At 37.3% G+C, this 26,991-nt stretch overlaps 1 protein-coding gene across 11 annotated transcripts in view; it reads left to right on the plus strand.

Moving 5' to 3' along the window:
* The window catches only part of C2CD5 (C2 calcium dependent domain containing 5), a 65,426-nt gene extending 48,233 nt beyond the window's left edge, over nucleotides 1-17,193 (plus strand). For 5 of the 11 annotated variants that reach the window (XM_085231597.1, XM_085231615.1, XM_085231623.1 and 2 more), the window contains 11 exons: nucleotides 1,707-1,770; nucleotides 5,182-5,243; nucleotides 6,138-6,236; nucleotides 6,535-6,624; nucleotides 7,425-7,512; nucleotides 8,545-8,631; nucleotides 10,771-10,821; nucleotides 11,827-11,928; nucleotides 12,757-12,947; nucleotides 14,980-15,126; nucleotides 15,758-17,193. In XM_085231597.1, the coding sequence (XP_085087723.1) occupies nucleotides 1,707-1,770; nucleotides 5,182-5,243; nucleotides 6,138-6,236; nucleotides 6,535-6,624; nucleotides 7,425-7,512; nucleotides 8,545-8,631; nucleotides 10,771-10,821; nucleotides 11,827-11,928; nucleotides 12,757-12,947; nucleotides 14,980-15,126; nucleotides 15,758-15,889 (1,113 nt within the window). In that variant the 3' untranslated portion in view covers nucleotides 15,890-17,193. Of the gene's footprint in view, nucleotides 1-1,706; nucleotides 1,771-5,181; nucleotides 5,244-6,137; nucleotides 6,237-6,534; nucleotides 6,625-7,424; nucleotides 7,513-8,544; nucleotides 8,632-10,770; nucleotides 10,822-11,826; nucleotides 11,929-12,208; nucleotides 12,300-12,756; nucleotides 12,948-14,979; nucleotides 15,127-15,757 lie in introns of those variants that run through there. The other 6 variants (XM_085231626.1, XM_085231643.1, XM_085231606.1 and 3 more) reach the window with 5 other exon arrangements.
* Nucleotides 17,194-26,991: the final 9,798 nt, after the last annotated feature.

Raw genomic sequence — 26,991 nt, forward strand, 5'->3', positions numbered from 1 at the left:
CGGTTTGTGGGTTTTTTTTTGTTTTTTTTTGCTTTTTTTTGTTTGTTTTTTTTTTGTTTTTTTTTTTTTTGTTTGTTTGTTTTGTTTGGTTGGTTTGTTTGGTTGGTTTGTTTGGGTTTTTTTTTTTGTTTGTTTGTTTGCTTTTGTTTGGTTTTTGTTTGTTTGTTTGTTTGTTTGTTTGTAATTACAAGTGTTACAAAGACCTGACTTCAACTAACAAGAAGAAAAAAATGAATGAAATTACAACCTGTAATTGCAGACTGGTATACATTCAATACTTACGTTAATCTTCACAAAACGCTACTACCGTGGAAAATAATCTGAAAGAACTGTTTTTGATGGGGGAGAATGTGAGAGGCACATGAAATAGGCATTAATTTGAAAACACCAAGACTGGAGAGTGGAAAAAACAAACAGATTGTGAGCAGTTTGTATAATTAATAAGTTGAGATTAGTTAGCACTTTTGATGTTTGAGTAAACTTTTGTTCTCCAGTGCATTACAAGTATACTAGGATCAAAGAGAGTAAATCGGGAAGTCCCTTAGGTTAGTTTCATGTTTAAAACAAATAAGATCTGTTCTCATCAAATAATTTTGCAGCTGGCATGATCTGTATAGACTCTGGTGAATGAAATTGTATCCTCTAAGCAAAAATGATGAGAGGTGTACTGTGAGGCACTGTATTGGAGTAGATGAGTCGATCAGAAGATAGATCAGTGGGTGCTGTAGTGTTGGATGACTGTCACAAACAAAGCATAATGTTACTGCATTAAAAAGAGAACAACCAAAGACCATTTCATTGCAAGAAACTATGTAGGAGTTGTGAGAAATACCTGAAAAACATAAACGTCCTCCATTTTGCATCTAAATCTGTTAAATCTGTTAAGAGGAGGGGTAGTAGTCAGGTGAACTTCCTTCAAGTGTCCCCATAAAAAAGGTTGATCTGCTATAAGCAAAGATCAACTACTTAAAAATTGCATTATATAGTGCAAGCAGAGTTCAGCTCTTTTTTTTTTTTTTTTTTTTTTTTTTTTTTTTTTTTTTTTTTTTTTTACTGTTTTGGAGAATTCTTTCTTCTACCTTATTTATTAACATGGTAGTAGTGCTTGAGTGGAGATCTCCATTGTAAGGGAAAATTGTAAGAATGTAGCAGAGTACACTATAACCCTATATATATATATCCTATCATGTGTGCCCCTGTGTTTTGGTAGTTGAATCTTTATTTATAGGGGAAAAGAAAAGGCTTTTCAATTTTTTGGAATCACTTACTACTGTATCCCTTGTTAAGAAATTGGTAATTAGACAAAATTCCAGGAGCTTTAATGAAGCTCCTGACTCTTGATCTCAAAAATCAAAAATTGAGCTGAAAAAAGTTCTAAGGTCTGTGATACCTTGTTGGGAATTTTGTGTTGTTTTAAAAATCACGTATTTATTGTCACCTTCTAACTGAGTACAATTCTTGTATATTCTGTGCACGTTGTTTTCTTCTTAATACCATTTAACTAAGGGAACTATTTTCCAGGCATTAAACACATCATAAGCTCTTGGTTTAAATTCAGAAGATTGATTGATGGAATACTTTTTTAAAATACCTGCTTAGCTGTCTGATACAGATTTCTAGATAACGTCACTTTTACGTCTTTCTGAGACTTCTGAACGAAAGAACAATGTGATTTTTATTTATTGGTATCTTTTTTTTCCCCCTAGATTGATGATACAGATGCAATGGAAGATGTACATTCTTTGCTGACAGATGCTCCACCACCTTCTGGTATAGTTAAAATGATATTTCTCTGATTTTTACTGTAGCCTGTAAAACCTCCTTCTTAACAGCATGACAAGATACAACTTTTTAAGTGAAAGTTCTCTGAGTAACAAGTCATTAAGACTTATGGGGATATGTTATTCATTGGAAACTGAGTTAAACGCAGTGTTTGTGTGGCACCTTGTATTTTACTGATTTGTACCGTAGTTGCAGGTTTGTAGTTACTTCATACGGATCGGTTGCTGAAGATTTTTAGAATGTCAGTGGCAAGTTCGTAAGTTTTGCAGTCAGTGAAAATGGAAGTATGGAGCACAGCATGTTGATTTAGCCATATAATGTGAGACAACAGTGTCATTACTGAAGTGAGTAATTTGACCTTCTAGCACTCTCATTTATCTTGTGCATATACCTAGATCACTGCAGAAATGATGCCTCCTATTTATTTCCATGGAAAGTACAACAAAATTGAATGAAATATTGGTGGGAAGGTTCAGCTTCTACAGCCATACAGCCACCATCCACCTCTGATGTCATGGACCAAGATAAGAAAATAGGAGACATTATTTTTGGAAGAGCCCTCACACATTTTCCTTACTTTCTGACTGTGCTATACCATGAACTTTAATGTGCTTGTTTTCACTGCTTTGGTAGTCATTACTGTTGAGAAAGCAAAGTCGAAAAAGATTTGGAGTTCTTAAATCACCCATAGCATTTTCATCCAAGTCAGTAATGGCCATTTTCTGTAGACAGCAGAAAAGTTACATAATAGAAATGCAGTAATTTGTAATTCCTTCTGTGTATTTATAGATTTATTTCTTAAGAGTTATTAGAAAACTCCATTTGGAAATAGGTGTACTATATCACACGATGTATGCTTGCTGTAAGAACTGAGCCAAAAAATGTGTAGTGCACTAAAGTAAGAGTGAGCAAAATGAATTAAAAAAAAAAAACAACAGAATAGCCTATTAACAGTTAGTACTTCAGCAGCACCTTGAAAGAAAGTAGCTTTTTATCAAACTTTTCTGTGTGTTTTGCTGTTTGCATTTTGAACGCATACGCGCTCTCTGTGTTTGTAGAATTTAGCATCAGGATTTGTACCCCTATAAAAGCCATTGCCTTTGTTTTGAATCAGCTGCCTTCTTAGCTTTCTTTCTTCCTTCTTCCTTACTGTATTGGGAAGAACAGTGAATTGAATTATTGCTTTCTGTTAGTTCTTTGTATTCTGTCTGTGGTTTTATAGGCACCTATCATATCCCACTCAACAGAACTTCTTGATCTGACTAAAGGCTAATGAAGTCATCGACCATACAGAAGTTTGGTCACATATGTCATCCTTCTTTTATCTTTTGGAGCTTACCCATGCTTGTGACAGTGTCTGTTCTATTCCTGATAATTGCTGAAGTATTTATCTTTTTGAGTACTGTTGAGTCCAGAACTACCATTATCAATTACCTATTATTATGACTGCATCTTTTATTCCTCATAGATCGTAGCCAACAGAGAGATTGTCATTGCATATATATGATGTTAAATCTTTTTCTGCGCCCATCAGTAGTTTTTTATATTAAATTTCATCTCTTACATACTTATATCGTTAGGTCCTGCTGCAGTTGATTTTACTACCCTAAAATGAGGTTGTCAGCAGTCATCTCATTATGTCCTCTCTTACAGAGAAGCAGTGTTGGAAGTATACAGTTCTGAGTTACAAATTTATCCACTGTAAAATTTGACCATTTTCTCTGACTTTTAACCGGCTGTATTTCCTTCAGTGATATTCTGTTGTATTCCTCAGCATACTGCTTTATTAAAGAGTCTGTCTTACCAAATGCCTTTTTATGTCCTAAGCAGATTGTATCAATCAGATGTTTATGTGCTTCTTGACTCTTTCACAGAACTCCAGTGGGTGTGTGAGCCATTGCTTCTATTTACAGAAACATTACCAACTTTTCTTCAGCGTCTTCTTGTTCTTTCTCCCATTGATTTCATTTTCTGGGATAGCTTCCTCAGACCAGTAGTGCCAATATCTGTGCCATGTAAGTTAGTAGCTTCTAGTCATGTCAAAGCACCTCACTACCAGAAGGTGAAAGGATCCTTTTCTCTGGTAGTGAGTTCAGCGGCAATTACACACCTGTTGGTGTATGATTTTTTTTATTAGTTCTTTTGTCTGATTATTCAATAACTCCTTCAGAAATCTCTATCTAAGACAAGTTATTTGAAATATCAACTAGAGTTTTTTCACCATCATGGAAACCTTCTCTACCATAGTGAACACTGACACAGAAAGTACATGCAGTCTGCTACCTTGTTATTCTCTCTGAATATTACATGTCTTACTTGACACTTCAAAAGATTTCTGCTTTTGATGTTCTGAAAGAAAATTAATTCATATTTATACTTTTATTCAAGCTGCTCCACAATTTCTTTTCTAGCTTATTTTGTGCGTTTACAGAGACTCTGCCAGATTTTTTTCTTTTAGATGTACATTCAGATTTTCAGGGTTACATACTTGCTTTTGATAACTTACAATACTGTTCAGTTGTTGTGCCTTTTTTTTTTGTTTCCCAATCTCTTCAAGTTTCTCTGAGTAAGTGCTAATATTTGCACTTCAATCTTTAGCTGGTATCTCTCTGCTGTCTGTTGAGGGGTTAGCTTTTCAGCTTCTCCTCCGAGTACATTTTATAGAATCACAGAATCATAGAATCACAAGGTTGGAAATGACCTGTAAGATCATCTAGTCTAACCATCTTCTCATTACCGTTGCTACTACAAACTAAACCATATCTCGTAGTTCCTCATCCAGGCACCTCTTGTAAGCTTCTTCATTTGTACTTAGTTTCTTGGGAGCTAAGCTGTGGATTTTGGTGTTTGCCAATGACAGTGCATAAGTATATGTTGATCAGACTAAAAAGCTTCTATGTGTGCTTCTCTGTGAGGTTCTTGTTGCGGGGTTTGGCAGGGAATGGCCCCGTGAGGCAGCCAGGGAGCATGTCTTACCTGTCAGCATCAGGTGACATGAGCTAGCCAGTCTTCTATACAGTTGTCACTGTTGCATTTCATGCTTCTTAATCTCTCTGAGGTCACTTACCATGATGAAGGTTCTGGCTTTGCTTTTGGGCAATAAATACTCAGAATAAGAATTCTGTAGTTGGACCATTTGATTTAGAAGTTCTGTCTTTCTTGCCTGTTTTTCACTGCAGTATGAATAATAGAAAATCTGTTTATGTTACAGGTAATACTGCGTTCTTCAGATGTTGCTTTTTCTTTAAATATTTTTCTTGTATTTCTGTTATTATCCAATACTCAGAAACGCTCGAGGGAAATTATTTGCAGAGCATTGAGTGGGATTGTATACACTTTTTCAGAAATATTTTCATATTTCAATGTACAACTTAATTTGCCCAAATATTGTCATTACAGGTTTTTACAGTTGCAACACAGAAATTATGCCTGGTATAAATAACTGGACACCGGAAATCCAAGTAAGGTTATTTCAAAAAATAAACCATAAAAACTACCATCATACATTCCTTCCAAACTGTTGAAATGTGCAGTAGTAACTTAAATGTATTTTAGGGATCACTGATTTTGAAAGATAATTTAAAAGGATACCTTTGTGTTAGAAATATGGGTGGCATTTTGTTAAGAACAGTAAGGTGTGGAGTCTGTTTTTTGTGTATGTCTGTGTGTGTGTTGTTTCTATTTTTTAATATTGTTGTGTTTGTTACAGAAATGCAAACATTAAAAAAATAGTTGTAGTAAATATGAATTTTAAGCTTTCAGGCATTCTTAATAGGTTGGCTAGATTTTAGAGCTTCTTTAACAAATGTTGAAAGTGTTGGCTAGTGTCAAATACTGAATTTGATAGCTTTAATAGATTAAGATAAATAAGAATTAGCTATAGCCAAAATGGAGAAAAAAGAAAACTTCTGTTTATAATTAAATATTTTGAGTTAATATATACCATACAATTGTCACATGTTGAAAGGGAGTTAAAACAGGTCTAAATTGGCACGATGCAGGACTATGCTTTGCAGAAATGGAGATTGAATCTAAAAATAAGATGACTGCAATAGCAGCATGCTTTCAGGTTGATGTTATTGCCTGTGTGTCTGTATATGACATTCCATTATTGTGTACATTATTGTACACAATTTATGTACATTATATTTTCTCTGATTGAAAATTATGTAGGAGGTAGAATGACTATGAAACAAGTAGAAAGGGCATACAGTATCTTGATCAGTCACCTTTTTTTATATATTCATAAACAGTAGTTTGCAGAGATTGTCTTTTGTAAGATTCTGAAGAAGTGCTTCATTAGTTTTTTTCTTTCCATTTGTCTTATTTTTCTTAACTGTGTGTTTCTAATTCAGATGTTCACAGCAGTAAGAGTATCCAGATTAAGCAATATTAATCTAACAAATCAAACGCTTAACAAGAACTTCAATGACCTATGTGAGAACCTGCTGAAGGTAAGAGTCCTTGATTTAAAACATACCTTGAATTGTTCATTGGGAGCAAGGCGAAATGAAACTGTAGTGACAGTAACGTTTTCTTCATAGTTGCGTTTCACAGTTTGGTTACACTGTGCCTGAAATTAGTTTCCATGCTGCTGTAAAGATAGATTTGGCCTTTTTTTTTTTTTTTGGCCTTTTTAAACATTTCCAAAGATTTTTGAATGAGTCCTTATTGATAGTGTACTCTAGAGAATTTTGACCTTTAATTTCTCTGAATTAAACTTTTTATAAAATAATTTTTTGTCATTAACAGAGCTTGTATTTTAAACTGCGATCTATGGTTCCTTGCTGCCTTTGTCATGTGAATTTTACTGTCTCTCTACCAGAGGATGAAATAGTTCAGGTAAGTGTATTGCTTCTTCAGAATTTCAGCATGTAGGCATGCCAGTTTTGCCCTTCAGTTAACACTTGGTCCAGTAGGGCTGGATTATGGGTATGCTTGGTAGGTTCTGAAGTAAAACTTAAGGCTGTGAAGAGGAAGGGGAGAGGAAGGGTGACTATAGAGGCACTAGTTTTGAGAGTCGTGGGACTACATACATAGCACATCATGAGCATGGTGTGTCTTCATGCGGGGTTTTAATTAGGAAACAAAAAGTCCAGACTAGGTGTGCATTAAGACATTTATTATACTAAATATACTGTCGTTTATAATTGCCTGTATTTTTTCCTTCAGTTTCAAGGTGATGCAGTATACTTAATTATTTTTAAATGAAATTGGTTATTTATTTATTTATTTATTTAGAAGTACAACATTGTTTTTGGGATCAGTTAAAAATCTCTTTCTTATGCAAAAGGTAATAATGAGTTTTTATGATATTGCTCTTGTCATTTCACCAAGAAGCGAAGAGTGAACAAACTGATGAATAAAATTGTAAACACAGGAGAAACACTGCCATGTATGTTCTGACAGCAGACCTTAACATCCCTGTTTATGCTGTGCAGTGAAGGAGGTTTTTAAATATATCTGCTTAATTTTTTTTTTTTCTTTCATTATTTTCCTGTGGAAAAATCTGTTGGGTTTTATTAGTTTTGTTTCATTTTGCTTGTTTGTTTGTTTTCTTTTTTTGGCTTTCTTTTCTAAAAAACTTTGGATTTTGAATAAGAAATTAAGTTGCTAACATGCCATAAATTTCTGATTTGCAGATTGCAGTCACAGCTGTTGCAATTACATTTGACAAAGACCAAGCATTACAAGCAGCCAAACCACCTACAGAAAAATCACAAAAAAGAGGTAACTACTGTGAGGTCTATTCTATAAAATCACAGTTATAATACAGAGTTTTTGGAGCTCATGTATGTGACCTCCAGTAGGAGGATGCCTTACTTGTCAGGTAGTTGATATTTGTACCTATTAGACAAAATTACAGTCTTAGGAAAGAAATGTTTGCTGTTTCCATTTTCTTTGTACCATATTTCTTAGAATATTTTTCTCTAAACGATTCATGTAATACTTGGCAGTGTTTTAATTGTATTTTGATATGCGTAACGTAAGTCACTGTGCTTCTAAGTAAGAACTTCTGCCCTTCAAGAAGGAATAAAATGAATTATAATAGTTGGAAAAAAAAAAACGACCCACACCTAACTTAAAACACAAACTCAGAAAAATAATAAAGCAGAACAAAAAAAAAAAAAAAAAAAAAAAAAAAAAATCTTAATGAGGTACATTTTGGGGGCACCAGTAAAGCATTACATTATATAGCATTATGGAGAGAGAAGAGATTCTATTGTACTCTGCCTTTGTCTTTTCTAATGAAGCACCACCTAATGCTAGAAATGTACATATACAGTCTGTATCTGAGAATTTAGACAGATGGGACTTTGAAGGTATTCCATTCTGATAAATGGAATTTAGTGGCAGGACACAGTGTCATATTTTTCAAAAATACTAGTTATATCTCACCTTCTTAAGTAGTAACAGTACATTTTCTCTTCCATTAAATAAATTAAATGTTGTGTTTTTTTTTTTTTTAACTAAGCTAGCTTAGATTCCACTGTAAAATCAAAATTAGAAGATGCATAAATTGACTTAACTTTCTTTTCCTGAAAATATTGAATTCTAATAAGTAGAATACACGCTCTGTTGAATTTTACGGCTGGCTTTACTGTAAGTCACCTGACTGTTCAAACAGAACAGCACTACTATATGCACGTGTTGGAATAATACATTCTTTTACGACCTGGCTAAACTGAATCTCTAGTGCTTGCTAGTACTGGCAAGTCATATTTTCGGAATAGTTATTAATTTGATATATTTTCCTTGAAGCATCAACAGACAATGAAGAACAGCTACAATTTCCATTGGAACTTAGCTCTGATCCCCTTGCTTCTCAACCATTCTCAGCACCTAAAGGTTGGTTATATGGAAGAGAAATGAACTCTTTCCTTTTTGCTGATTCTAAGTATGACTTTTTCACTATTGTAGTAGCCTTTAAACATCTGAATTTTCATTTTAAATATTCTGTTCTGCCTATGTACAATAAATACTCCTACAGTCAATTTTTTGAGTCATATAAGGTCTGTATTTTTCTTTGGTAGATTTCCTGTATTCTTTTCCATTATTTTTAGTTCATGGAAAATGTAAAACCTCTGTGTGTTGGGTGTCATTTCACTTAGAAGAGTTATAAATTACTATATAATTAAACTTGTCTCATATGACCTTGCTTCCACAGATGGGCCATGTAAAATAACTCGATAGTCACAAATTTTTTGTGCATTTGCTTTAGACAGCAAATATTTTTTTTTAGGTGTAAGTGCCCTTAACTTGTATGGTAAATGTTAAACAGCTTTCATTGAAATCATCTATCTTGACTTCCTTGTATGTTGTTGGTTAACACCTCTGTTAGTAACATGGACAGTGGGATTGAGTGCATGCTCAGCTGGTTTGTGTGTGATACGGAGTTGTGTGCTGCAGTCGACATGCTGAAGGGCAGGGATGCCATTCAGAGAGATGTAGGCAGGCTTGAGAGTTGAGCCATAACATGAAGTTGGATACGGCCAAGTGTAAGGTTTTGCACCTGGGCTGGGAAAATCCCAGACATGTGTACAGACTGGGAGAAGAACTCTTAGAGAGCAGTCTTGAGAAGGGCTTTATTTTTCCTGTGGATGAAAAGCTGGATATGAGCCAGCAGTGTGCATTTGCAGCCCAGAAGGCCAACTGCATCGTGGGTTGCATCAACAGAAGGCAGCATGGAGAGGAAGGTGTTTTTTAGCTTTCAGTTATTTTGTTAGTATTGTGACTAACAATGTCCCTCTCAGCTGTCTGCAATGTGAGTGAGCCTCTAATGTCTATTTCTTGTCACATCACTGTGCAGGTTGTAGAATAGGTAGCGACCAGTAGAGGGTAGCCTGTTCATGGAGATTACTTTTTCTGGTGGTCTTCACATTCCATGTTGTACCATAGCTCACCTTCGAGGTTTTCAAATAGATAATTATTTCAACTGTCATTTCTTCACAAATAGACACTGGAGTTTCAATGGAGATTTGTTTAGTAGCCTATTTAAAATACAGATTACCTTGTTTTTAAAAACATATTATCCAGAAGTCAGGATGAGACTCAGTTTCTGTCGTGACAGGCAGTAGTGATAGACTCTAAATTCATCAGTCAGAGCAAAAAGAGCAGTCTTCATTGGGTCATTGGTTCTAAGAACCATGCCTGTCTGCCATGAGAGGTGATAACAGTCAGTGTGCTGAAGTGAAGGGTGTATTTACTTGTGTGTTTGGCAAAGGAATTGCTAAGAGTGCCAAGATAAATGTGAAGCAGATAAAAGATTCTTCTTACAGAAAAGAAAGGATAATTAGAAGTGCCGTAGTATCACTAAAGTTGGGGAAGACCTCTGAACTCATCCAGTACAACCGTCAGCTCGTCCCCACCATGCCCACTCACCACATCCCTCAGTGCCACATCTCCATGTTCCTTGAACACCTTCAGGGATGGTGACTCCACCTCACTCCAGTGCATCATTGCTGTTTCTCAGAAGCTATTTTTTCTAATGTCCAGCCAAAAATGATTTATGATGTTACTTGCTGAGTTTACTTTGTGTTCAAAGGAAAATCATAACTAATCTCAATTTATCCCTGTTTTCTGAAAATCTTTTGCTTTGGTAATAGGTGGGAAGTGGAGAAAAAAAAAAAGTGGGCGATTCTTTTATAAACTTCAAAGTTTATTTGCCTTCTGGAACATAGAGTCTTAGCTAGTTTGTTAGCTTGTTTACATTAAGGCTAAATATGAATGGCAAGCTGATAGCTATTTGTTTTTCAGAACTATTTATTAGCAAAGCATCTTTTAACTTGCAAGTCAAGTTTAATAAAGAATTTGTACCAATGTACAATCTGTTACCAAGGTACATGACATAAGATATTATATGTAGGGGATTTTTCTGATATTTTACTGTGAAACTTTTATGAGAAAGAAGTTGTTGTCACATCCTACATGACTCACAGTTAATAATGCCCGCAAATTATCTGAGTGAAATTTATTCTGTTTTGTTAGAAGTCCCGGAGGGTGCAAGCTCCCACTCAGGTATTCCTGCTGCTCAGAGAGGTGAGTTTTACTTCATTTAGCTCTGTGCCAGAACAGAATGAGCATTCTTAGGCCATTGGTATACTCTTTTTGGATGTGTCTTAATCCAGGAAGTGTTTACTAGTTAACTGAGAATGCATGCTCTGGTGTGGCTTAATGATATCAAAAGATTTGGATGTTTTTTTTTTAATTAAAAGCCTATGCGTTAATAACAAGTGTTTTTCTGTGAGATAAATTAAGATCACTTTATCTGCCAGAAAATGAGTTCCTTGAGAGAGCTTTTTTTGCTTTTAATACCTTAATTTGAATTAGCATGTGTTCCTTCCGTTTCTTCGGGATCATGAAGAAACGGTGTTTGCAAAACTTTTTATGTTTTTTTTTTTTTTTAAGATGTGCAAACACTCCCACAACTAATAGCAAAAACTCACAGCAGAAATAAGTCTGGTTTCCACTGTAATGATAGTGGGGATGGAGAAGGAGGACAGCATTTTGTTACGGAAAGCTCATTTATGTTTTAAACGTAGATGCTGTTTCGGCTTCTGAGTCTTGTCCTCATCACCAATACTTCTTTTCAGTCTGTAGGTTAGTTATTGATAAAGGTAGTTAGGAAATTTAAATCGCCATCTGCAGCTCCTCTGGAGAAAAGGAACAACAACAAAAATTAAAGTTAAACAAGGCCTAGGTAAACAAAACCCAAAATTCAATACCTAATGTGGGATTAAAACAAAAATTAATGAATAATCTAACATAAGGAGTTAATGACTGTATTCGCATGTTTTTTCAGTGCTGAAGTCCCGGTCAGGCAGTTGGTTCACAACTGTGACATCACCAGAAATGGGTACACTGGCTTGGACAAGTCCAGATTTATACTGTAACTTTTCCTTTAAACAGACCTGGAAAGGGATGTTCGATCTCTCTCAAACACAGATAATTGCTTCCTCAGAAGGAGCATTGAGATGAGGGAGAGACATCATCCATATTTTTTTCTTTGTTTTTTCTTTTGTTTTTTTCTGTCTGTGTTTTCAGCAACGTCAATTGATTACAGTTCCTTTGCAGACAGATGCAACAGCTGGATAGAGCTCATTAAACTGAAAGCTCAGACCATAAGGCGCGGATCAATTAAGACAAGTAGGCGGCTGTTTCTACCACGTTATGATAATCTGAGACATATCTCTGATTTCCCAGTGGTGAATAGTGGAGTTTCTTGCCCAGCAGTAGTATTGCAGATCACAAGTAGAATGAATAGTGAAAAATGCCGACGTGTTAATGACTGTGTAAGCTAATAGGGGGTGTATGAACTGGTATCGTAAAGAGCAAAATACAGTATTTCTGTTCACTTAGTTATGATATTAGTTATGGATAAATGTGTACGCCTACTAATTATATAACATACACTGCATGGATGTAGGTGTATGTATGATCTTGGAAAATTTTTGGTGAGAAACAGGAAGCAATCACCAAGGTGACAGTCAAGGCAATGGTCACTAAATTAGCAAGTGGTGAGTTCTTTTTCAGTAGTTCTTTGGCCACAGGTCTGACTATCTTGCTTAAATAAGTAGAGATTAATATCTGTGTTAATGGAAAATGCTGCACTGGGGAAACACAACAACTTTCACACTTCTTGTAATAATTTGTTTCTCCGGCAGAATATGTATTTCAAAATGTTGGCACTTTTTTCTTTATCTTCACTTTATAACTGATTGTTGTATGTGCAGCTACTCGCCTCAGTGTTTTCTTTTGCAGGAATGCCACTCTTCCAAATAAATTCCATTTCAGCTTTTTGTCTCCTTTTGCATGCGTTGCATGATAATTTCCTTTCTCACATGGTATGGCTGAGCATCACAGGCAGCTGAATGTTGTCACCAAGCTATTTGGAAACCATAAAGAAGAGTTGTTGTGTTTTAAGTAATCTTACTTTGATAGTTACTTTCTCTTCTTCCTTTTCCATCTGTTTAGCTGCTTCAGTTGATAAAGCAAGTCCATTGGCTGAAGGATACTTACGACACCGTTCTATTCCATCATGTACCAATTCTACCGTCTCTGTTGTTAAGATGACACCTCTTTCTTTTATTCCTCGGGCAAAAATAACCAAATACCTTGGGATAATCAACATGTTTTTTATACGAGAAACTACTTCTTTGCGCGAGGTGAGCTGCATATCAGGGATTTGTAGTTTTTAAAATAATAATAATCAAAGCCAAGTATATGTGGTATCTGCAGAGTTTGAGTGAGCAGTGGCACAGTGGATTGAGATTTTGTCACTTGAGGCAAGGTGCTTAGTGGGGATCAAGTTGCATTGTGCTGCTCTTGTCAAAATACTCTATTTCTTCTTTGCATCTGGCACTGTTAAGAAAGGGTTACTTATCCTCTGGCCATTGCTGATGGCTAATTTGAGTATACTATTCAACTGTAGGTTCTTAAACAGAACCATATGAAAAAATGAATCATTGACTAACAGTGGAAGTTGGGATCGTTTGAACCCCGAACTGAGAATCATTTAATTGCTAAAAGCCAGCCAAACGAAATAATGCCCATTTTTATTCACTCATTTAGCAAGCTCAGCGATGAACTTTCACAGTCTGCTCAGATGCTAGAATTTGTTGGTTGATAAAGTTTCCTGTATTATATATAACCATTGTACAAACTTTTTTAATGTTGTGTTCTCTGCATGCTCAGTAACATAGATCCGTGTCATAAATGTCTAAGATGTGTTCCTTCTCATCATTGTGTTCTTTCGGGAAATAGCCGCATCCTTCTGCCACAGTTTCTAGACACAGAAATTGTTCCTCATCTGGTTTGCCTGTACTGAAACTGTGCTGTTTACTGCTAATTATGCATTGATAAACAAAAACTTGCTGCCAGTTCTATGAAAATGCTTTGAATAGACAAATCTCTTGTTTGGATCTTGCAATTAATGGTTCCTTTTAACTCGAGAAGTCTATATGAAAAGGAGAACGTTTTGAAAAGGATGTAATAAGGTACACCCAGGGCATTGGTTGCATGGTGCTTTTGCTCTAACTGCGCCTTCTGTAGTTATAAATTAAATAGCTAATATGCAAACTGTGCTGACTACCATAATGGATCTAAGCAGAGGTAAGTTGCTTGGGTGTTCGATTCAATTCCTCCATGAAGTTGGGAAGCCTGTGCAGTTTTTGTGGTGCTGACAGTGTGCTGCTGGCATCACCAAGGGCAGCTGATTAACACCTATTTCAGCTATGTAGGCCAAGTCACAAACCAGCTTTAATAGTGGTTGCAGAGTTGTGTTTTATATTCTGTGTAAAAATAGTTGGCAATATTGCTTTCTACGTTGGTCATGGTATTTTACAGAGTATTGAAGCCATATGAACTCTTTAATAAGTTCAACTGTATGCAAGATATGTACTTCATAAATAGATAAATTTAAGTTCAGTTTGTTCATTGCTCTTAAGCTTTGAAATCTACATGGATATTTATAATCTTTCATTATCTGCTGTCATCACGTTTTGTATCAGGTTTATAGTATTACAGCTTTTTTTTCACTGGTGCTGTAACTGTTAGAACAGTTGGACAAAATCTGAATTTCACAAGGAATGATAAACTCATATTGAAAATGTGATTTCTGGCTGCAGGTGAATTCATTCATGCTTTATGCACAGATTCATGTGTTCTTTCTGGTTTCTAATGTCTTCGAGTCTCTCTGGGATAGGTGGATAAGTGACTCTTCTTAGTGAATGTTGGGAACTAAAGACAGTCATTAGTATACGTGGAGCTATAGCGGCCGCTCCATACTGTTAATGACTCTCCATGACTCTTAATCTTCAGTGTAAATTACTCTGTATTTACTTCCCAGTTTTCAAGAAAAAAGGGCAACATTCTTCGTGATGAAAGAAAAAATCATTTCTCAAATGTCAGTTGAGTATCGCTGTTCCTGTAAAGGTGTAGGAATGTCTGAAAAGAACCCCTGTGTGTGATACCCAATTGTGGTTCCTTTTCTCAAGCAGTGAGTTTCATTGATCTGAGATTTAACTGTTACACATGAAACGATGAATGGGTTTTATGTTCTGTACAAAATACAATTTCAAGTGTGCTGATGTATTTGATGGAGAAAATGTAAGGGAAGTATTCAGCATCCTGTTGTGATAACTGACATAAAATACCTTTTTTTTTTTTTTTTTTTCTTCCTTTTCCCTCCCATTTTAGGAGGGTGGTGTCAGTGGCTTTCTCCATGCTTTTATTGCTGAAGTATTTGCAATGGTGAGAGCACACGTTGCAGCGTTAGGGGGCAATGCGGTTGTCTCATACATCATGAAGCAGTGTGTGTTCATGGAGAATCCAAACAAAAACCAGGTGAGTTATGGTATCAATCACAGTGCTTGTACTAGTATGACATGAATATAAAAACTTTTTTAAAATTCTCTGTAGAGCCACGTGTGTGGCACTTCTGGATCTCTTGTTTCTTTAGAGAAGCTAAGAGCACTTTGCGCACCCAAGCTAACATAAAGTTGCAAATATTTATATTGATAAATTCCCAAATGGATAAAAAGAAACTAATGTCACTAGGATGAAGTACATTGTGGGAAAAAGGAGAACACAGCAGTGCTGAACACTTGGCTTCTCTGATTTAGTAGCATTAGTATTTTAATACTGTTCACGTACAGATTTTGGTTCATTTTGGTCATAAAGTGACAAAATTTTGTTAGAAAAGAAGACAACTGAATGTGGTCGTTTTGGTACATGAGATAAATTCAAAACATCAGTAAAAATGAAGAACTGCCACCCAGATTATTGTATGTTGCTGATCTCATGAGAATATGTCTACACAGCACAAAAGTGGGAGGATATAAAAAGGAATTTGTCCCTCTCTGATCTGTGCCGACATTTTATTTTCTGTGCTGTTCTACCTAGCAGCAAACAATCACGTATTTTGTGTTTACTTGTATGTTTGGTAACTGTATGTTCTCTCTGTTTGTCTTCCCAGGCCCAGTGCTTAATAAATGTAAGTGGAGATGCAGTCATTTTTGTACGTGAATCTGAGCTGGAGGTGTTACCAGTTCAGCCCGCTCCAGTCGCTTCCCAGCCCACAAGTACTGGAGGAGATGTCACAACGTGAGACAGAACAAGTGAAATAGTCTTCCAGACAGTTTGTCTAAAATGTGGGAATGTTAGGATTGCATCTTCAAAATCAGTATCTTCCCTGAACATCATTAGCCAAAGTGTAAGACAATCACAGTATTTGTCCTCCAACTCCATGCAATTGTCAGGACAACGTATTGGTAGGTATGCTCTGATTCTTCTGGAAAAATTGCAAGCTCCTTGGAAATGCAGACAAGCAGAAGCGGTGATAAGAAGTGCGATAAGAAAGGAGACATCCCAGAAAAGTGAACTAAAATCCCATTGCATTTTTCAGCTGTTAACAAATCTGCAATACATTAAAATTCAGAACCGTCTCTGAGTTCCCTTACTGTATCAGGTGCTTCTCAGCTCACTTCAGAAAGAAGAGGGTCTGAGCAGGTGGGCTGTGGCTGAGGTTATGTCAGCAGCCTGTGCTGTGCTGGGGCAGCAAGAAGAGGGAGCACAGGCTGTGAGATGCGGAGTCTGAACTTGGCTCAGGTCATGCAGCACAGAGAGGAAGGAGCAGCACCAAAATTCCATTTGGATCTCTGCACACAGAAAATATTTTTCAACTCCTTGAGAACTGTTGGGTTGTTTTGTTTTGTTAAAATTATTATTAGATGAAATGAAATGTTTGGGTTGTTTTTTTTATCTGTTTTTAGAAAGCTGTCAGACCGTGATGCTGTGTTCTGATTTCACTATTGACAAAACAAATATTTTTTTATATAAGAATTATGGAAAAAAATGTCATAAAGCTGATTTCCTTAAGGAATGTCATCTCTGCAAAATAAATAAAATGATAAACCATCCTCTTAAAGAGCAGAGAGGTACATTGCAGCCCCTTTTCCATTAAGGATAGGAAACGCCAGGCTGATTATACACTGGTGTACGTTTGTGATGCTCACTTCTGCACACTGTTTTTCTTTTCCGGTACAGTATCTAGGAAAATGAGGGTACTAAAAAGAAAGGAAAACTGTCATTTCCAATGAGCGTCTGAAAGTCAGTGATACTTCAACGTAAAAAGATGCAAAGCTTTGATCTGAAGATGCATTCTTACCTAAATCTGACAATACATGGAACTTGAACAAAGGTGTAAACTTGAATGTAAATAATCTGCTTAGTGTTGAAATTAAGCAATGGCATGGTTATTTGTTAAAAATAATTATTTCATTGTAAATGAGCATGAAAATCATTCTTTGCACAATAAATTTCTGTAAAAAAAATACTTGCCTTTTTATATATGTAATACCTAAATGTGTACAGTGGATGCATATTAAAGATGTCACATTCTTGCCTTCCTCAGAGGGGCTTTTTCTTTGGCGTTACAACTGGTTGTTTAGCATTTGGCCAGGTAAAGAATTGTGTCGGAAGTGGCTGAGTGAGGTGCTCAGCAGAATGCTCATACGTTCAGTGTTTTAGAAATTCTCTTAAGTTCTGCTGCAGCCCAAACTACCGCAAATGATATCACCAGTGAGTAGCTGCAGCTCTCCTGATTATTTTCAAGCAAATTTCGTTCTCTGTGAAGCTGATGGTAGAATAATTTCAAAAGATCTTGGATCTGGCTCAAGAAGTAGTTTAAAGCCTATTTCAGATGGCACCATTGTCTGAAGTAGCACATCGGGGTGCTGTTCTGTATCTTTTTGGTAGAAGTTGTGGAAGTGCCAGTATTACTATCTTTTTCATGTTGTAGCTGTCTAAAGGTCACATTTTCATCTACTGTGTTTCATTAGACATAGAGTAAATGCTTTCTCATCTAGAAAATTTAATTCCTCTCCAGTTATTATTCTGGAAATGATGAATGTTTTTATCTATTACTGATTGAGATCTGTCTTTCCCTATTTGATCCAGCTGGGTAAGTTTAACCTGGAGAAAGCCGTATCTTTAAGTTGCTTTATGCACTTTTTTTTCCATCATTAAAAAATATTTAAAAACAGTTAAAAGGGATCCATCTGTGCAAATGCAGTCATCTGGAACATCAAGACTGACACATCTCTCATACTTAAAAAGCAATTTTGACAGAATAATTGAAGTTTCTACTAATACAGGTGCAGTTAATGCAAGATATCAAACCCAGATGGGACTTCCAGATGCAAGATAGCAAACAGGATTGTTTTCTTTGTCAGAAACTGTACTCCAATAATAGCTGGTCAGGGACAGGCGCTAATGCAACTTGCTGCTTTCTCATATGAGAAATCCAAGTAACAGGCAGTAGGGTGAAAGTAGCCCTGCTCCTTGCTCCTATTTGCAGCTCTCACAAGTCCCATCAAGCTCAGGTTTAAACCTGAACACCAATATTGGGAACAAATCAGGTGGTATCACCCACCACGTCAGACATGGTCTTGCACACAGATTGCTACCAACTGACTGTAAGGTGGGGACAACAATAGAAGTAAGAGGGATGCAAGGAATTACAAATGATTGCGAAGAGTGAGATGTCAGTGATTGTGAAGCTTATGGAGAGCATTCTTCTGCTTGGATGGTGCATTAGGATGAGTGACAGTTTCCCTGGCAAGCACCTAATGAATGTCAGTGCTGAATGCAGCATCTGCCAGTCTCCCTTTGACCCTTGGTCTGTGTGGGCAAAATCAGTTTTTTCACTATGTGAAATTTGTGGGTTTGGTAGGTGGAGAAAGTATAGTTTGTCTGTGCTACAAACAGAAATGATGATGCGCCATATCTTGTCTGTAGAACTGTGTCAGGCTTTGGAGGCCGCAATTACAGGCCCTGCCAGACTTCCTCCATCAGCCCAGGACCCCACGTTAGCCCTGGGGCTGACAGAGCAAGGACCAGACTCAGCTCACTCGCATCCTTGCCTGGCCTCAGGCCCTGCCGAGCTGGGGGCCAGCAAGCTCCATGCTATGCAGCTCAGAGCTGAGTTCCAGGGCTTCATTAATGTGTACAGAAATATGCCCTTAAACCATAGGAAGGGTAGGAGCTAGGGAGTTTACTTACTGCAATTTGGGTTTTATTCAAAGAAAGTGCTCCTAACGCTTCACAGGAGGAGTATTTCTGCCTGGACAAATCGCTACAATGTAAGTAGATCCCCTAGGAACTCTGATTTTGTGGGAGTGCAGCTGAGACTATGGGGCTTTTTCTAGAGATGCCCTTCTCTGCTGGTGTGTACTCAAAAAGCCAGAGGAGCAAGCAAGAGCAGGCAGGAACACTTCCCTCTTCCTGCGTCCCTTTTCCTGCATTTAGGTGTGCAAATGGCAGCTTCTGGTCATGCTTTGCACTGGACGCTGGATGGCAGAGCTGTCCGTGGCTGTGACTCAGTTTCCAAGCTTTTTCTGAAGTTGTGGATCATGTTTTGGTCTCAGTCCGGGGGTTGGTGCTGTTTGCATGGGTGAAAATAGCTGAGCGAAACTGAAAGAGATGCTTATGATTAAATGGCCATAATCCCCCAGCTCTGTCTTCCGGCCACGCACGCACTTAGCTGCCCCTGTGTGGAACTGGGTGTGCAGGGCTATCACAGCACACTGCTTTGGAGGGATCACTCGCTTACGCCTGAAACCTGCAAATGGGCTTTTAAATTGTCACTTTAATTTTACATAAATCAGCCGTTAAACCTACCCAGAGGCTGCGTGAAGAGAATGAAGCTCGGCACTAATGCTTTCACAATTTTGTTTCTGTTGACAGCACAGGGCTGTCATGTGTTGGAGGTGAAACAGCTCTTCTGATGCTGTTGTCACTTTCGATATTCTCCACAAACAGCAGCAGGAGGGCTGAGACAAGGGAAAGGCAAGAAGGTTAGTGGATAAAGAGCATTAGCTAGACAGGCAGAACAAGGAAAGAACTCAAAATGAATATCTACCAAGCAAAAAGAACAGAAAGAAAATAACTAATTGGAGAGACAGACAAATAACGATTCCAAAACCAGAATAAAAAAGAAATTCTGAAAATAAAGTATGATAATATATTGTTTTAGCAATTAGTATGGCAATGTCTTGCTTTCTTCTGGAATTTTTCCTGAGTAAGATTTGAAACACTTAGCAAAGATCGAGGTTATTTCCCAGCTTTGTGGTGAGGGACACAAGACTCAAGCTCTTGAATCCTCCTCTGTGAGTAGCAGCTTTACTAAAACAAAAGACACGGCTGGGAGTCTGAGGTGTCCACACTGCACATTTATGCCTTGCACTGGTGGTCCCACTGAGATAAACACACAGAGCAGCGTTGCTCTACTGGTTCTGAGAGGGAAGGTACACAGAGAGGAGACCATGAGACGTTTGCAGTGATGTTGCTGTGCTCACAGCTCAGCGGCACGCTGCCAGTTTCTGAGCACCGCTCTTTGGGAGGGGTGAGTGCCCTAAAGGGGAGAGCTCAGAACCTCAGCAGAGACATTCTGAAGGGAAGGCTGAACTCAGCTGGAGACAGATGGAGAAATGCTGGAGTTTCCTACATCTACAGCAGAAGCTTGGGAGTAGGGTGTACAGGATGTAACAGTCCTCAAGTAAGGTGGGGAAGGTTCAGGTTATGCGCATAGGCATGGTTTTGCAGTTGTGAGGAGCAGGAAGGACTGCCAAGCTGCCTGGGGAAATCACTTATACTCCATCGAATGCCTTAGAGAAGTGGTGAGATGAGTGTCTTCCAAGACTTGCATGAGTGCCTTTGAGCGGGAATTCATTGGATAAACTCCTGAGATCCTTTTTATTTGTCAGACTTCACGCTCCAGGTTCACATAGGTTCAGTTTAGAACCAAGAAAAATATGCTTCTCTGCAAATATTTTGATCTGGTTAGGAGTGGCTGCTCCTAATCTGTCCTCCAGTAACTTTCTGTAGGAAGTAATGGACTTAATTATATATATAGCTAGAAACAGACAGTGCTTTTTACAGTCACCTTGCCTGCAAACAAACAGACATTATTTTAATAATGCAGTAAGACTGGCATGAAACCCAGTGCAGTTGTTTTTTATTATGATTTGTCTGAGCTCATTATTGAATTTGACCTTAAAAAAACCTAACCAACCAGACAATCAAACAAAAATGCCCCCTGAAATCAAAGGGTTTCATACTGTAATGGTTATATCAATGTCTAAATCATTTATGTTAAGTTGAAATGTGGAAATAGCCTGCACAAAGTTTTCTCAGATCTCAGTCATAATGTTATTTCAAATACACGCACATAAATGTGATCTATTCTGCAATAAAACAGTTACATTGACATTGTGGTTCATTAAATTAAACGAGACATTATTTCTTGCAATTAAAAAGGTGTACGGTACAAGCAGCTGATGTCTCGCACACCCTGGCCGTACTTAGGGGAGAAATTTCTTTGACAGGAAATAATTTGAGATTTTGCAATGAAATTGCCCATGCCGTTAGGCAGCCTGACACGAGAAGCTTTGAGTGATTAATGGCTTCAGTAGTTTTGCCAAAGGTTTACTTGATACAAAGAGCCAGACTGTGAAAAATACTAAGTGTCATTAATTTCTCTGCAGCTTATTCTATCCAAAACTTGCATAGCTGATGGTTCCCAAATACGTGTCATGAGACTTTTTGACTGCCATAAGGTGAGTGTAGTGCAGATCTTCTCTCCTTTTTTTAAAAAGTGATTGTGGTTGAGTAGTGAACCCCCACAGTGGAATAAGGCTCAGTAGAAAGAAGTGTACATGGAGCTCAGGGAATGGATGATGTGGAGTGTGGCTGGTTCAGTGTCACAAAGAAAGCTGCCATTATCTCAAGACAAAAGGGGATCAGAGGGTGATGTGAATTGGATTCAACCTGTTGAATCCTTCCCAGCAACTCATGATGCCTGGTGTCATAATGGTGAGAGTATCAATGGAAACCAGCAATAGGAATCACACTGGGATTAGGATTGAACTGCATGCTGAACTACAGCAATTGCTGTATTTGCTAAATGCAATGGGCACTGTGTTTTCAGTATGTTTTAGATCACTCTACTAAGCCAGAAAACCTGTATAGAATCAAGTATCTTCAAGGAAATAAATCTGGACTCTGAGCATGATAGCAATCAGTGGCTATTATGATCAGTTCACTTCCTCTGGAGCTGCCAAGTGAGGCTTTTTTGACAGCATTAAGCTGCAAAGTCCAAGGCCAACAAGCGAACCATCAGTACAAAAGCGATAGGACAGAGCAGTGAATTTAAAGAAACATGGAAGACCTTCACACTGTGATGGAACACAAGACCATTAAGGTTCAAGCTAAATGGATATCACAGCTAGGCACATGCAAAAGAAGTTCTAGTGCAACTTTGAACAAAGAAGGAACAGGCTCCTACTTTCCTTCCTTCCTGCTGATTTTACTGTGGCATTTCATTCACTTTGAGCTGAGCAATGGGCCTCGTCTGCTGCAGGTATCCATGGTTCAGAGTGGGCTGTGTGGTTTTGCTGGCTTCGTTTCTTTAGAAGTTTCTTCAAAATGAACTGTATCATTTTCTTCAGTAGGAGCTTCCAAGAAGTCAGGGTAAATATTCCATCAGAAATAATGTATTAAAAGATGAGAGTTAAAACAAGGAACATCCTGAGTATTTCTCTTCCTTTGGAGAATAGTTGTCCATGGAACATAATCATACAGGAACAATTTTTCTACTGTCTTGTGATTCTACATAAGGATGAAAAAATGTACACTACAATGACAACCAAAGATATTTCTGGCTGGCTAGACACAGTTTTAATTCATAAGATTTACTTGAATTGCATAATTATTATATTAATTTTCATCATGTTGGCTATATACAAATGCCAAAATCAGAAGAGTGAATTGGCAGCCAATGAAATACAGAAAACCCATAGGAAACATTCCAGACTAAAGTAATTTACAGATTATGAGAATGAGTGGGAGTAAAGCAGCAAGAGACTAGAACAATATCTATGACAAGGAGAGGAAATCAAATTAAATACAGATTTCATCTCTATTGCATTTTACCACTTACGCTCACTTTACTTCCCCAAGAAAATATCATTATATTAGCCCTGACTCTCTGAAATACAGGATATTCAGATACTTGTGATCATTCTCTGACATAATGTCTAGAAAAAATCACCAGTTGTTGCAGAATCCTGCTGTCATAGATGTGTGGGGCTGAAGACACCTGAAGGCTCAGAATGGTCTTAACGCTGATTAATTCAAGAAGAGAATGTGAAGCCGCCAGAGGATGGATAAAAGTATGCAAGGCTGTAATAAAGCAGGGAAATACCCATGTGCTGACATAGCTTCTAAAATTAGTGGGATCTTCATACATTTTCAGAACATTGAAGGGCATAAAAAGAATGGAAAATCAGCATGTGTGGGATTTAGGAAACTTTCAAAAGCCCCACTTTTAATCTTAGCTCTTAGTCTCAGATGAGGCAGTGAAATATTCATAAAATCTATTTTCATCCTCAACTTTCCAGTTTTATCCATGGATATCAAGTCTATGCGTGGTATTTCTGGAGACACAGAATTGTAACACATACGAGCATAGCCTAGAATATGCATAAACATTGTTGCTGCGGCACTTTTTACATAAAGATGTGCAAATTCATCAGTCTGACCTTATGGTTTCTTTTTAACAGTTAAAAAAATCTAGCTAGCATTTGAAGATTATACTGCAATCATTCTGAGATGCACAGCTGGATGGCTTATGGACTAACTGAGGCAAAACATGCTGCCCGTGGAAATCTGATTATGAAATATAAGGAAGTCACTGCAAATTGAACATGGGACTGCTACAGAGATAATATACAAGCCAATAAATCAGTGAGCTACAGACATTATGGTAGTTATTTTTGAAATGGATAAGCTTATACTTGAGCTAATTCCTTTCATATTAGAAAATTGAGATAAATGAATAGATTAGTAAGCCATTTTACAGTGCTTGAGTGCTTCTGATGGTTACCTGATAACAGTTCAGTTCCAGGAGGAATCCCTCTAAATTAACAGATAGAACCAAGTGAACTTAGTTAGTGGATAGGCTGTAAATATAAAAAAGCTGAATTTCTCACTGCGTTTTTCAAAGCTAGCAGGCAGTAGAAAGAAAACTTTCTTAGAATCAGACTTTGAAAATCAAATCAATTTTATCTCTACAATTTCCTTTTTTTTTCTTTTTCCTCCATCCTGTAATATATATTTCTGTTCCTCATGAAATTAAATAATACTCTTGGTAGGATTTGGTCTACAAGACCTTTGTGTTGTTAGAGGGGTAGATGAGTAGTCAGTTCAGAAAAGCCTTGCTGAGTTTTTCTGGGCTTAATGTACTCTTCCTATAGTTTTATAATGATATTTTAGAGCTGCTGTGAATCATTTGAGTTATGAGTAATTAACCCCTCTGGAAATCTGACTCTCAGGTTGAATAACCATAAAATGAATCACTGAAATTGGACATTTTGAGTTAATCATCCAAAAACTCTCAGTCACCATTAGAGCAGATAATAAGCGCATGTGCTTCTCTGATCTGTCTCATGAAGGAAAATAAGCGATGTCTGAATTAATCTAAATTAGCACAGTATCCAAGATAGGGTAGCAAAGACTTGAATTAAATCCTAAGATGGAAATTTTGCCAGACAGTAGCCCCTATCAGTGCTTAACAATCAGAAAGAGTCCAACTGCAATGAATTGAGCGTACTTTAGTAAATCAGTTCTGTGCAGATATGAAATGCAATTTGAAGATCTACCTAGCTCTTCTTATGCATTTGTTTCCTGTTCAGCCTCCAAGAATTAACTTATCTTTCTAAAACCACAACAATATAAAAACAACTCTCCCAGCTTTTCATCTGAGGATTTTTTTTCTGCTTATTCAATATCTATGGATTGTGAAAGACTGCAGGAAAAAATGCACACTTTGCAACATGGTTGATGTTTATAATTACTGTAGCTCCAAAACACAGCACATTATTTGTTCTAATGACAGGCTGCAGCAGCAATAAAGTGTGTGTGTCTCCTCCAGGTTTCAGCTGTGGGAAGTATTTTGACATTTGGGCCCACAGTACATCACTGCTCATGGGCAGAGTTGTTTTTCTTTTGGCTGCTGAAGAGACGCTTCCAAGTTTGCCACAAATTTTGCTTTTGTGAGCACATTTTCCTATTAAAATTCCTTACTTATGCTCTCATTTGCTTTAGACAGAAAAAGATGATTGCTATCCTGGTCTGTACTTACCGGTATAATCCTCTGGAAATAGTTTCACTGTTGTCAGAGGGACACCACAATGTTGGGTACTACTTTTTGTAACACAACAATGACAGCTGTGATTTCAAGATAAAATTCTCCCACAAACCTCAAGCTAGTGCTCAGCCTGACACCACCTCAGTCACCAAGGCTCCTTTGGAGGCCAGCAGCTTAGGAATTGAATCTGGCTCGGGCCTTTCCAAGGGCAGGTTTCCCCCATTTCTGGTGTTAGCTGTTATAAATCATGATCTCAGAAATTGGAAGATCACCCCAGCAACTGATAATGTCGTAACAATGCCTCTTTGACATTATTTTTCTTTCCTTGGGATGATCTGTACTGCCATCCAGATAAGACACCAACAAAATCACCATCAAACAGACACTATGAGGATTGTGAGTTGCTGATTACATTATACTTCCAACTTGGAAACAGAAATCACATCTAAAACCAGTTCAAACCCAGAAGAAGCTGAAAGCAAGTATCTGGAGAATTCAGCATCAGCTTCAAGCTCTATGCTTCAAACCATGTACTGTTTACTTGGGGTTACAGTTTCTTTCACTATTATATGCTTCAGTGCAGAGCCAGCTGCTGTATAAGAATTCACAGAGAAGGTTTTAATTTCCTTCTCTGAAAAGATCACAATTCCAAAAGGCAAGCTCCATCTTTTTTTTCTTCCCAGTTTGTGGTTATCATAATTATAATAGCTTTCATTGCAATTCAGAGCTTCCTGGTGTCCTGACATCAAAAACCTTGGTGGCTTCATGAATTTTGATTAAGTGGTTTATGTTTCAAAGCTTTTTCCAAGCTCTACTATGTTGGAAAACTCATAAGTACAATGTCTGTGCTGTCTGAGCAACCAGATCTGACATGATGCAATGGAAGAACATGAAGAAGAGGAAAAATAAAACTTCACTTACTTAACCTTTTCAGTCAAATTTATCTTTCTGGTGTATTTTTCTAAGCTACTTTGGTAAGTATTAATATACTTAGTCATACTGAGTAGTCACTTCTTCTACCTTAGACTTAGTAGTTAGGGGAAAGGACCACCTTCTACGGTTTCGTAGAGCAGATTTCAGCTGGGATCACGTGCAACTTCACAATGCATTTTTTTGCAAACATTTTGCAAGGATATCTAAACCTGTTTCAATCTTCACATCTGTTTAAAAAAAAATCTCATAATGCAGGTAAAGACTTTGTTTATTTTAATAGCTTTTTTTTTTTTTTTGGTGGTGGTGATGGTGGGTTTTTTTTGGATGTCATTCAATAATGTGTTACCTGATCAGTTTTCATGACTGCTTTTTACACACCTGCCTATATTTTCTATAGTTTGTGCCTTCTAGTTCAGCAGTCCATGTATACGGTGGTACAACCACACTTGTAATCTTGATGTAAGGAACACGTGACCAAATGCCTGTTTAATTGCACGTCTTGTCCTTCAGTTCTGATATATGGGAACTCTTCGTTCTCTCTGAGCCCAAATAATACTTTGTGCAGCAATGTTAAAATATAAGTTAAAACTGCTTGAAGGTTGGAAAGTATGTTGTGTCTGCAAAAGAGTGCCTCTGTTGATATTTATGCTCCCATCCAGCTTATGTTACCTATTAGACTCTACACCACCATCTGGTTGAATTAATGACTTGTGAAACTCGCCTTCTTGATGACAGACATCACAGTGTGACATTCTGTAAAACAAAGCAATCCATCTTCTATGTTTCTCCTCAAGAGAGAAAACTGTTATTTCCTTTCAAACGTTCTGAGGAACTTGCCTTGAAATAGAGTGAAAATGTGGCCCTTGAAATGTTTTTAAACTTGTTTGAATAAATAACTTCATAAAAACAAACATGGGGAAATAGCATAAATAAAGGTGTCTTACATCAAGAGTTCGTGCAACCTGGACAGCATGGGAAGGATTACATTTTTAACTGACAGCTGTGAAAAGACTGCTGTGACCTGAGACTGCATTGTGAAGCTGAAATGCAGCAAAGGAATGTGCAAGTGG

Source organism: Meleagris gallopavo, chromosome 1 (assembly GCF_905368555.1).
Source record: "Meleagris gallopavo chromosome 1, MGAL_WU_HG_1.1, whole genome shotgun sequence".
Classification (NCBI taxonomy): Eukaryota; Metazoa; Chordata; class Aves; order Galliformes; family Phasianidae; genus Meleagris; species Meleagris gallopavo.